This window comes from Bombina bombina, chromosome 1 (genome assembly GCF_027579735.1).
Source record: "Bombina bombina isolate aBomBom1 chromosome 1, aBomBom1.pri, whole genome shotgun sequence".
Classification (NCBI taxonomy): Eukaryota; Metazoa; Chordata; class Amphibia; order Anura; family Bombinatoridae; genus Bombina; species Bombina bombina.
This window is the reverse complement of record NC_069499.1, coordinates 175,841,862-175,855,017: the sequence shown is the minus strand read 5'-3', so window position 1 is coordinate 175,855,017 and position 13,156 is coordinate 175,841,862. Positions and strand designations below refer to the sequence as shown.

General features: G+C 39.1%; 2 protein-coding genes and 1 long non-coding RNA gene across 4 annotated transcripts in view; 1 reads left to right on the top strand and 2 right to left on the bottom strand.

Moving 5' to 3' along the window:
* Positions 1-13,156, bottom strand: part of SLC25A21 (solute carrier family 25 member 21) — a 939,705-nt gene that overhangs the window by 232,834 nt on the left and 693,715 nt on the right. The window lies entirely within an intron of this gene.
* LOC128645018 (uncharacterized) overlaps positions 1-13,156 on the top strand; it is a 261,753-nt gene that overhangs the window by 65,479 nt on the left and 183,118 nt on the right. The gene's annotated exons all lie outside the window — the stretch shown is intronic.
* Positions 10,283-12,986, bottom strand: LOC128645016 (epidermal growth factor receptor substrate 15-like). The gene has a single exon (XM_053697730.1). The coding sequence runs from the start codon at positions 12,967-12,969 to the stop codon at positions 10,351-10,353; it is 2,619 nt and encodes an 872-aa protein (XP_053553705.1). The 5' UTR covers positions 12,970-12,986; the 3' UTR covers positions 10,283-10,350.

Genomic DNA, 13,156 nt, shown 5'->3' with positions numbered 1-13,156 from the left:
ATAGTTAAGAACTATTTAATAGCTAAAATAATTAAAATAATTACAAAATTACCTGTAAAATAAATCCTAACCTAAGTTACAATAAAACCTAACACTACACTATCAATAAATTAAATAAAATACATACAATTACCTACAATTAAACCTAACACTACACTATCAATAAATTAATTAAATAAAATACCTACAATTAAACCTAACACTACACTATCAATACATTAATTAAATACAATACCTACAAATAACTACAATTAAATAAACTAACTAAAGTACAAAAAATAAAAAAGAACTAAGTTACAAAAAAAATAAAAAAATATTTACAAATATTAGAAAAATATTACAACAATTTTAAACTAATTACACCTACTATAAGCCCCCTAATAAAATTACAAAGCCCCCCAAAATAAAAAAATGCCCTACCCTATTCTAAATTAAAAAAGTTCAAAGCTCTTTTACCTTACCAGCCCTGAACAGGGCCCTTTGCGGGGCATGCCCCAAGAAATTCAGGTCTTTTGCCTGTAAAAAAAACCATACAATACCCCCTGGAATCAGCCAATCAGAATCAAGTTCAATCCGATTGGCTGATCCGATCAGCCAATCAGATTGAGCTCGCATTCTATTGGCTGTTCCGATCAGCCAAAAGATTGCAAGCTCAATCTGATTGGCTGATCGGATCAGCCAATCGGATTGAACTTGATTCTGATTGGCTGATTCCATCAGCCAATCAGAATTTTCCTACCTTAATTCCGATTGGCTGATAGAATCCTATCAGCCAATCGGAATTCGAGGGACGCCATCTTTGATGACGTCCATTAAAGGAACCGTCATTCTTCAGTTGGACGTCGTCGGAAGAAGATTGATCCGCGCTGGAGGTCTTCACGATGGAGCCGTTCCTCATCGGATGAAGATAGAAGATGCCGCTTGGATCAAGATGGTTGCCGGTCTGGATCGCCTCTTCTTCCCGGATAGGATGAAGACTTTGGAGCCTCTTCTGGACCTCTTCAGCCGCAGGATTAAGGATCGCCAGCCCCCGCTTGGGTTGGATGAAGATTTTGGAGCCAGGACCGATCGGTGTGATACCCGGCGAGGTGAAGATAAGGTAGGAAGATCTTCAGGGGCTTAGTGTTAGGTTTATTTAAGGGGGGTTTTGGTTAGATTAGGGGTATGTGGGTGGTGGGTTGTAATGTTGGGGGGGGGGGGTATTGTATGTGTTTTTTTACAGGCAAAAGAGCTGAGTTCTTTGGGGCATGCCCCGCAAAGGGCCCTGTTCAGGGCTGGTAAGGTAAAAGAGCTTTGAACTTTTGTAATTTAGAATAGGGTAGGGCATTTTTTTATTTTGGGGGTCTTTGTTATTTTATTAGGGGGCTTAGAGTAGGTGTAATTAGTTTAAAATTGTTGTCATATTTTTCTAATGTTTGTAAATATTTTTTTATTTTTTGTAACTTAGTTAGTTTATTTCATTGTATTTATTTGTATTTAATTAATTTATTGATAGTGTAGTGTTAGGTTTAATTGTAGATAATTGTAGGTATTTTATTTAATTAATTTATTGATAGTGTAGTGTTAGGTTTAATTGTAACTTAGGTTAGGATTTATTTTACAGGTAATTTTGTAATTATTTTAACTATTATAGCTATTAAATAGTTCTTAACTATTTAATAGCTATTGTACCTGGTTAAAATAAATACAAAGTTACCTGTAAAGTAAATATAAATCCTAAAATAGCTATAATATAATTATAATTTATATTGTAGCTATATTAGGGTTTATTTTACAGGTAAGTATTTAGCTTTAAATAGGAATAATTTATTTAATAAGAGTTAATTTATTTTGTTAGATTTAAATTATATTTAACTTAGGGGGGTGTTAGTGTTAGGGTTAGACTTAGCTTTAGGGGTTAATACATTTATTAGAATAGCGGTGAGCTCCAGTCGGCAGATTAGGGGTTAATGTTTGAAGTTAGGTGTCGGCAATGTTAGGGAGGGCAGATTAGGGGTTAATACTATTTATTATAGGGTTATTGAGGCGGGAGTGAGGCGGATTAGGGGTTAATAAGTGTAGGCAGGTGGAGGCGACGTTGTGGGGGGCAGATTAGGGGTTAATAAATATAATATAGGGGTCGGCGGTGTTAGGGGCAGCAGATTAGGGGTACATAGGGATAATGTAAGTAGCGGCGGTTTACGAAGCGGCAGATTAGGGGTTAAAAAAAATATGCAGGTGTCAGCGATAGCGAGGGCGGCAGAATAGGGGTTAATAAGGTTAGGGGTGTGTAGACTCGGGGTACATGTTAGGTGCAGACGTAGGAAGTGTTTCCCCATAGCAAACAATGGGGCTGAGTTAGGAGCTGAACGCAGCTTTTTTGCAGGTGTTAGGTTTTTTTCAGCTCAAACAGCCCCATTGTTTTCTATGGGGGAATCGTGCACAAGCACGTTTTTGAAGCTGGCCGCGTCCGTAAGCACCGCTGGTATCGAGAGTTGAAGTTGCAGTAAATATGCTCTACGCTCCTTTTTTGGAGCCTAACGCAGCCATTCTCTGTGAACTCTAAATACCAGCGGTATTTAAAAGGTGCGGCCAGAAAAAAGCATGTGTAGCTAACGCACCCCTTTGGCCGCAAAACTCTAAATCTAGGCGTATGAATCCATTTACAATGTTATGCTCTCAACATTATTTGGGGCATTTATTCTATCTAGAAGACATCACAAATGTTTGGTTTTTGTAGTTCTCAAAACCGTGAATTTGTATCTGCAGAAATAACGCCTCCTCAATCCTCATCACAACAAAAATAAAACATACAAAGTTAAGAAATAGACCCTAAACAGGCAATTGTTTTCTTTTATGATTCAAATAGAGCATTACATTTTGCAGAACTTTCAGATTTACTTTTATTATCAAATTTGTTTCAATCACTTGGTATCCTTTGTTGGCTCAGGAGTATCAATGTACTACTGGGAGCTAGCTGAACACATTGGGCGAGCCAATGACAAGAGGCTTGTGCAGCCACCAATCAACAGCTGGCTCCCAGTAGTGTATTGTTGCTCTTGAGCATACTAATGTATGGTTTTCAACAAAGGATAATAAGAAAATTAAGCAAATTAGCTAATAGCAGTAAGGTGGAAAGTTGTTTAAAATTGCATGTTCTGACTGAATAATTAAAGTTTAATTTTTACTTTACTGCCCCTTTAATCCCACAGTGTCCCAGCAATTTTATGTACAGAGAATCAAACACCTTAGTTTCAAGAATCTCAATGAATAGAAGATTGGTTGGAGTGGAAAAGATCAGCACAAGGACCTAGGTGTGAGGAGGGGGAGGGGCAAGCAGTAAAAATTAAAGTAAAGTCTATAATGTTATTATCGCAGTTACATTTTTAAATATATAATTGTTATTATTATGGTAGTGATTATTTTTCTCCTTCCAAAAAAAGTACATCTGAGTAGTTGATCAAATATGAATGATAGTTCACCTCCCAATAATGTCACAATTATTTATGCATTTAACCCCTTAATGACCGAGGACGTACGCCATACGTCCTTAGAAAAAAGGCAGTTAACGCCTGAGGACGTGTGGCGTACGTCCTCGGTTTGGAAAGCAGCTGGAAGCGATCCTCATCGCTTCCAGCTGCTTTCCGGTTATTGCAGGATGCCTCAATATCGAGGCATCCTGCAATAACAATTTGTACCCCTCCGGTGCAGAGAGAGCCACTCTGTGGCCCTCTCTACACCGGACATCGATGGCCGCAATCGTTGGTGGGTGGGAGCTGCAGTGGGAGGCGGGTGGGCGGCCATCGATGGTTTCTGATACACAGAGGGGGGCGGGATCGGGGGCGGGAGAGTCAGGGGCGCGCACAGACACGCGCGCGTGCACGGGGGATCGGCCGGCGGGCGCGTGCATGGGAGGGAGCGGGTGGGAACCGCTTACACTACAGAAATAATCATGTAGTAAGTGGGAGGAAGAGGGGGAATAAATGCCCCCGAAAAGTAATCTAAGGGATCTGGGAGGGGGTGGGGGTAGGGGTTGGTCGTGGGGAAGCTACACTACAGAAAAATGTAAAAAAAAAAAAAAAAAGAGAAAAAAATATTGTTAACTGGGTACTGGCAGACAGCTGCCAGTACCCAAGATGGCCCCCAATAAGGCAGGGGGGGGGGTTAGAGAGCTGTTTTTGGGGGGGATCAGGGAGGTTGGGGGCTAAGGGGGAATCCTACAAAGCAGCATATGTAAATATGCTAAAGATGTATTTTTTTTTTTTTTAAAAAAAAAACTTTTATTTTAGTACTGGCAGACTTTCTGCCAGTACTTAAGATGGTGGGGACAATTGTGGGGTGGGGGAGGGAAGGGAGCTGTTTGGGAGATATCAGGGGGTCTGATGTGTCAGGTGGGAGGCTGATCTCTACACTAAATCTAAAATTAACCCCGCAAGCTCCCTACAAACTACCTAATTAACCCCTTGACTGCTAGCCATAATACATGTGTGATGCGCAGCAGCACTTTGCGGCCTTCTAATTACCAAAAAGCAACGCCAAAGTCATATATGTCTGCTATTTCTGAAAAAAGGGGATACTAGAGAAGCATTTACAACTATTTGTGTCATAATTGCACATGCTGTTTGTAAATAATTTCAGTGAGAAACCTAAAATTGTGAAAAATTTAGCGTTTTTTTTTTAATTTGATTGCATTTGGCGGTGAAATGGTGGCATGAAATATACCAAAATGGGCCTAGATCAATACTTGGGGTTGTCTACTACACTACACTGAAGCTAAAATTAACCCTAGAAGCTCCCTACATGCTCCCTAATTAACCCCTTCACTGCTGGGCATAATACACGTGTGGTGCGCAGTCGCATTTAGCAGCCTTCTAATTAGTAAAAAGCAAAACCAAAGCCATATATGTCTGCTATTTATGAACAAAGGGGATCCCAGAGAAGCATTTACAACCATGTATGCTATAATTGCATAAGTTTTTTGTAAATAATTTCAGTGAGAAACCTAAAGTTTGTGAAAAAAATTGTGAAAAAGTGAACATTTTTTTTTATTTGATCGCATTTGGCGGTGAAATGGTGGCATGAAATATACCAAAATGGGCCTAGATCAATACTTTGGGATGTCTTCTAAAAAAAAATATATACATGTCAGGGGATATTCAGGGATTCCTGAAAGATATCAGTGTTCTAATGTAACTAGCGCTAATTTTGAAAAAAAAGTGGTTTGGAAATAGCAAAGCGCTACTTGTACTTATTGCCCTATAACTTGCAAAAAAAGCAAAGAACATGAAAACATTGGGTATTTCTAAACTCAGGACAAAATTTAGAAACTATTTAGCATGGTTTTTGTTTGGTGATTGTAGATGTATAACAGATTTTGGGGGTCAAAGTTAGAAAAAGTGTGTTTTTTTCTATTTTTTCCTCATATTTTATAATTTTTTTTATAGTAAATTATAAGATATGAGGAAAATAATGGTATATTTTGAAAGTCCATTTAATGGCGAGAAAAACGGTATATAATATGTGTGGGTACATTAAATGAGCAAGGGGAAAATTACAGCTAAACACAAACACCGCAGAAATGTAAAAATAGCCTTGGTCCTAAACGGACAGAAAATGGAAAAGTGCTGTGGTCATTAAGGGGTTAATGGTATGTAACTAACTCAATAATTATCTGATATAACTGGAAAATAATCTGAAAAATTATTATTGTAAATATGAAATGTTTATATTGAAAACCATAATTTAAATTGAGTCTTACCGACTAGTGATTTAAATAGTGATTTAAATCAGGATTTTAACGGATTTGATTTACATAAAATGCACCCTGTTTCACCAAAGAATACTAAGAGAACATAGTAAATTTGGTAATAGAAGTCAAATGTAACCTTTTTATGTCATGTCCCTTTAATTGTCTCAGAAACACAAATTTTACTTACAATTTATTAACAATTTTACCTATCCTAAAAAAGGTCTCCCTCTTGTTGCAGGAGAACTCCCTTCTAAGCAATAAGGCAAGCCAAGCTAAGGCATTTTATAAAGAATAAGTATCTACATTTTATATATAATATACTAATATATTTCATCAGATAACTCAGCAACAACAGCTACATATAACTGAAGTATAAAAAGGAACTATTTCCCAATTTTAACAATAAATTAGAAATATGGTTTTCATGCAAAGATACAAACATGTACAAGTTTTAAAGGGACATTAAACCCACATTTTTTCTTTCATGATTTAGAAAGAGAATGCATTTTTAAACATCTTTCTAATTTACTTCTATTATCTAATTTGTTTTATTCTCTTGATATTCTTCGCTGAAAAGCATATCTAGATATGCTCAGTAGCTGCTGATTGGTTGCTGCACATAGAAGCCTCGTGTGATTGGCTCACCATGTGCATTGCTTTTTCTTCAACTAAGGATATCTAAAAAATGAAGCAAAATAAATAATAGAAGTAAATTGTAATGTTGTTTAAATTTTTATGTTCTATCTGAACCATGAAATAAAGATTTTGGGATTAGTGGCCCTTTAACATGAAACTGAATGCAATCATACAGTTTAAATGCAATACAACATGTGTGTATATACAATATAAACTTTTATATGGCTTTCATGCAAACCCCCCCCCCCCCAATATTTTACATCATTCTCATACATAGCACTTTTTTGTCAGTCTACAATGTGTGCCCATTACAATGACTTGCAGGCTTTGTTAATTTCTTGCGTATCTTTTTAAAAAAAGCAACAAAACACATGAATGACTTGATCTGTAAGGATGTGTTTTGTAGCAAATAATGAGTGCACTCATGCGGTGAAACTTTTTCAAACTTGCCTTGTGGTTATATGCTTGAAATACTCATTTTAACTTTATGCAGGAAGGATTATATTATGCATTTTTAAGTCTGATTACTTCTCTGACAACACCACAGAATGGCATATACATGAAACCCAAAGCACAAACAAAGATCAAAACATACAGTGCCAAAAAGTAGTCTACATAACTAGATGGCTAAATCCTACTGTATCCGTGCTGCTTTATAGTGTCAGTACTGTAGGAGTGATTTCAGTCATTCAATTATCCATCCATATTTATTTATAGAAATGTTTTATTAATATTATATGGTCTTGAATTGCTGCAGCATACTATTGTCACACATGGTTTGCCAACACCAAATATCAATGAGGGCAGAAGAACAGTCGTGCAGAATCTTTCTTTTTATATACACATTTTCTGGGGAACAAGCTCACTGGGTATAAATATACTAGTCTGTGATTGGCTGATGTCTGTCACATGATACAGGGGGCCAGAAAATGGGCGAAAAAATAAATTTGCCAGAAAGAAAAAAAATCTGCTGCTTATTTCAAATTCAGAGTAGGTGTTTTTGCATTGTCTATTTATTATGTACTTGTTAAATATGCAAATTCCTCTGCATTTAGTGGTCCTTTAAATCATTTAAGAATCAGGATGTTCCTTACTATTTATTGATGAATACAATCTGCTGAAAACTGTTCCCCATATACATTAAAACTAGTCCTTATGTTACCATTGAGATAATAAAGGCCTCTTAAACCTTAAAGGGATATGAAACCCAAAAATGTTATTTTGTGATTCAGACAGAGCATACGCTTTGTAAAAAAGTTTCCAATTTACTTCCATTATCAAATTTGCTTTGTTCCCTTGATATTTTGTGTTGAAGAGATACCTAGGTAGGCATCTGGAGAACTACATGGCAGGAAATAGTGCTGCCATCTAGTGCTCTTGCAACTGGATAACATTCTTGCAAAACTGCTGCCAGATAGTGCTCCAGATTTGGGTTAGCTCCTAAGCTTACATCCCTGCTTTTCAACAAAAGATACCAAGACAACGAAGAAAAGCTAATAATAGAAGTCAATTAGAAAGTTTTTTAAAATCAATGCTCCATATGAATCATGACAGAAACATATTGGGTTACATATCCCTTTAAGCACTCTTAAATTGTTTTATTTATTTATTTATTTATTTTAATCAATTTACACTTTATTAATTACATTTATTTGTATAATTACAATGTTTAGCTACAATGAGACTTTAAAAAAAAAGAAAGAAAAATAAGTCATTTAACAAAAGCCTACACCCACTCCAAACAATACGAATCCCCTGCAGTGCTGGAGCAGCTGTCAGACACCATGGAGAGGGTTATGTGTTGCGGATGTTATCAGATCTGAAGGGGTTAAATGTCTTGCTTTCTTGCTAGTGGTTATGGGTACTATTCCAGCTCAGCGAGGCTGTACGTCAGTAGAATGAACATATAATAAAATGTCTATATTTCCTTAAAGGGCCATAATACCCAAATGTTTAAACACTTGAAAGTGATGCAGCATAGCTGTAAAAAGCTGACTAGAAAATATCTCCTGAACAACTCTATGTAAAAAAGAAAGATATTTTACCTCAAAAGCTCCTCAGTAGCCACCTCCCATTGTAAAGGATTTCTAAGCAGCATGTTAGTATGTCTGTCCTGGGACATCTGAAAGGATGAGCATCGTGCACTCTCATATTATTTCACCAATCAGGTAAAGGAAGCTTACTATGAAATCTCATGAGAGTTAAGTCAAATCTCATGAGATCACAGTAAGAGTTCATGACCTCAGCACTGCTGATGCTGATTGGCTGCTGTTCATTTCTTCATTTTTTTTTTATTTTTACCTGCAGCTGGGAGAAGGTGAAGTATAACTTTTTACACAGAACTTACTCTGCTGAGCTGAGGAGATTGTGAGGTAAAATATCTTCCTTTTTTACATAGAGATGCTCAGGTGATATTTTCCTGTCAGCTTTTTACAGTTATACTGCATCAGTTTCAAGTGATTTAGCATATGAGTATTATGTCCCTTTAAACGGATATATACATATGTTATAATATCAATATTGGTCCACAGAGTATTTGTTCACAGAGAAACGACTCTATATAAAGCAGTAAGACATTTGTGTACAAGGCAACCTTATGAGAGAGAAGCCTTTCTCCGTTTACCTAGGAACACGTGTCATGTTATACTGATACAGATACAGATTATGTCTAGGTTACCCACTCCAAATAAATGGCATAGAATGTTTTGAATGTAAAAGACTCAAGTGCAAAGACATACTTCTTACTGCTAGATATTAAAGCTAACATAAAAAGCTGATGAGATTTGAAAAGTATGGTTTTTTTTTTAAAATAACTAGTTATTCAGTGCAAACATCTCAAACAAAAATAACAAAAAAGCATAACTGCTTAAAAGTTTAAAGCTGCCAGAGGGGCAAATGAATGCCTGGTCTTTGGGAGGCGTCATCCTTTGTCCAGGCTCCAATTATCCAACACACAGATTTAATACAATTTATTCCAATCATTTAGATCCATCTGGCAGTTAAACACAATCACTAGTAGTGTTTAAAAAGTTCCAGTTTGGTATATCGTGGAATCTTTAACTTTTCAGGGCATCACATTGTGCGGCGATAACTGTGCTATTCCTTGAGCACTTGCCATACGCGGACAGCAATCGCAGTTTAGTTCATATCCCCCCAAAAAATGTCCCAGAAATGTTGGGCTCTTTAAGATAAACATTATTTATGGATCTCTGTGTGATCACAAATCCTGAACAGGGCACTACTCACTTTGTCAAGGTTCAGAAAAAGCAGCTGGGCCACAAGAGGTTCTTGGTATAAGATTAATGAGGATTTTACTGCTCGCACCAGTCTGATGGAGTCTTTTGATTACTGCTTAAGCCAATGAGATGAGTGTCCAAAACGGAATTGTTAGAGAACCTCAGTCAAACTAGATCACAAACATAGAACACTTGATATTATATCCTCCCTTGTTTTATCGCAACAGGAGTGGTTCCCAGTTAATCTCTACAAAAGTGTTTGGCACTTGGAAAGGCTCTGCCCATGTACACAAGTAGTAACTCATTCACGACCAGGAGGCCAGCAGATAACTGCAACATATAAGTGTAGACACAAGACAAAACAAGGCACCACTTTTCAGAAGGGTCATGAAAGCTGGTTATATAATAACCTTTAACAAGCAGGCACCACACACAGAGTATGGGGATACTCAAAATCTCTCCTCAGTCATAACAAATAAAAAATGCTGGAAAGGGTGGTTTATACAGGCTGCTCCGGTAATAAAAGGGTTAAGAGGAATTTGAAATACTTCTTTAAAACGTTACACTCTGCAAACTATTGTAAATAGGTTTTAAGGGAGAACACGTGTGATCCTCTCACGCTTCAGATATCTCAGATGTGCTGAGTGAGATCGCCAGTTCCAAGTCTTCCTGTTCCTGTTGCTTCAGTCTTGCGAGCCTCTCTTCCTCTTCCCGCTCACTCTCTCGTTTCGCCCACTCAATTAGATCATCCTAAGTTTGGTAAGTGTTTGCCTTATTCAGAGTCCCAACTTCCATAACACATTTGTTCTCAGTGAAGGCGTCAAATTCTGTATCTTTGGAGAAGCTGATATTGAATGGCTGGAAGGGGTCAGTTTGATGGACAACACCAGAAGATTCTGTTTTGAAGGAAGGTCTCTTACCTGGAGGGGGCGGACAGGGGCGAGTGGGGGTTCCAGTCTTTGGAGGCAATGCAGGAGGAACATCTTCATCATGGGAAGATTCATCGTCAAGCCTGTTCTTTTCTTTACTAGGTAAAATAGCATCAAAAGTGTCTGTGGTACTAAATGGCTTGGATAATGTGCTAAAGTCGGCAAACCCACTTCCAAATGACTCATTACCAAACAGGGAAGAGAAAGGATCCTCTGGTCCTGTCTCAATCACTGCTGGAGCAGCTGTTCCTCCTGGTGCAAAAGGATCGTCACTTTTCAAAGGTTCTTCAGAAGGGAAGTCTTCTGACATTGTAGCAGCGAAGGGATCTGATTTGGAAGCGGTAAAAGGATCTGAAGGCAGCTGCTTGAAAAATACATCAGATGCAAATGGATCTGAATCTTTAAAGGGATCTCCTCCAAATGGATCTATTTTTCCAAATGGATCATCTTTAAATGGGTCACTGCCAACAAAGGGATCGCTCTGGAAGAAGTCCAGTCCGGACTCCACAGTGAGTGGCGGTGTTGGGGCGTTCAGCTTCATGTCAAAAGGATAAACTTGGAAAATGACCTTCTCAGGAGGGTTTTCTTCTTTTTCTTCTGCATCACTGCCTGATTTGTGTGTTATTTCCGGACTACTTCTTACAGGTGAGCTAGTGGTCTGGTAATCCAGCTGGCCCGGGGTCTCACACTCGGCATTTTGGTGCAGGTTTGCATTCCCACTGCTGCTGTTACTGAGACTGGAGTGATCTGCATTCCCATTAACTAGAGGTGGTTCCACATGATTGCACCAGTTCAGCGGATCCCCAAAGTGATTCTCAGACACCTTCAATTCTTTCAACTTCTCCTCGACAGAACAGATCTCTTGTTGAGATTCATGTAATTCCTTTTCTAGTGGCTCCAGCCGACTCTTCCCTGTTTCCAAATTTTCCTCCAACTGCACTGCCTCTTCCTGCAGCCGGCTCAGCTCTTCCTTTGCCTCTTTCAGTTCATCTTCATAAGTGTAAATCTGTGACTCTTGATTGGTTATCTCAGCTCTCAGAGAAGAAACCAGCTTCTCCTCCTCGGCACACTGCAAGCGCAGCTCTTGGAGTTGGCACTCAAGCTGTTGCTTTTGCTTGTCCAAACCCTCCATGACCTCCTGCACCTCTTGTTTCTGAGCCTGAAGCTTCTGCAGATGATTACTTTCCCGTTCCACCTCTTCTTGAAGGTCCTGAACCTCATTTGTCCTCCGTTTCACAGCTTCCTCCTTTTCATTCAGTTCTTGTTCCACACTTGTCTTTTCCCTCTGTAAATCTATTATTTCATTGTTTAAACTGTCTAGTTCTTTAATTGCAGAAAAATCAGCAACTGGACTGGGAGCCAAAGGCTTATTGGCTGCTGCTATCCTCTCAGATGGAGGGATCATTTCAGGGGTGAGAAGATGAGGTGGGTCGATACCCTTTGACAACCGCTGGTTAATGAAATAAAAAGCCAGAGCGAACTGCTCTTTTGAGAGTTTCCCGCAGTCGTTGGTGTCACAGAAAGTCCAGATATGTGCCAGCAACGCTGACGGTAGGCCCGTCTTCAGGAAGATCTCACGCACTTCTATCCCAGAAACCAGGCCGTCCATGTCTTTGTCCAGGGTCTGGAAGATCTCATCATATTTATTTTTTTCTGTGTGTGAAACGACCCACTGTGGTGCTGCTGGTGGTGGTTTTGTGGGCTGAATTCCAACTTGTGGAAGTGGCTGCCGTGGTTCTTTTGAAGGTGGCATTGGGGGAGGAGGGATTAACGGCGTGGAAACTGCAACACTACTTGCTTTCCTTTTTGAAGGTGGCACCAGAGCAGGTGGCAATGACATAGGCACCGGCTCTTTCTCCAGGGCAGAGTACACCAGAAACATGGCAACTGCAAATTCATCTCTGTCCAAGAGTCCATCATGGTCTATATCGCATAATTCCCAGACCCGCCCCAGGATATCCACAGGTAGTTTGGAGTTGAGCAACACTGGTTTAACCTTATCCCCAGACAGAAATCCCTTCACATGGTTCAAGCTGTTGAAGATTGCATCATACTTGGCCTTTTCTTCTGGCTTCACAGCCCAAGGAAGGTCCAAAGGCACAGCAGGCTCCAGTAAGGAAGGAATCCGTGTGTCATGAAATCTGGGCGGAGGGACAACAGCACTAAGGCTGCTGGCAGTGACATCCATCCCATTTTGTGCACAGGCCACAAGCCGCAGCGCAACAAAGAACTCCTGCTTGTTAAGATATCCTTTGCGATCTGTATCTGCCAAATCCCAAATCTTGCTAAGTATCAAGTCTGGAAGGCCAGACCTCTTTAGGAAAAGTGCAGCATCTGCGGCCAATACTCTCCCTGAGCCAGAAGATTCCACCTGGTGGAAATACTTCTCGTACACAGCATTGTTATTCAGTATCTGAGTCCGGGGCAGTGAGGCCGCCATGCTGCTTCCGGCCTGATCCGCCCATCGTCATCTCCAAATGGTTTTATTTTACGTTTGTATGAATCTTGATATTAATAGTTGAACTATTTAGGACAGAAAGTGGAAAGATCGGACTGAAGAGTTATAGTAACACTATAAGAACACAAATATAAACTTTGATAATTCGTGACATCACGAATAAACAGTA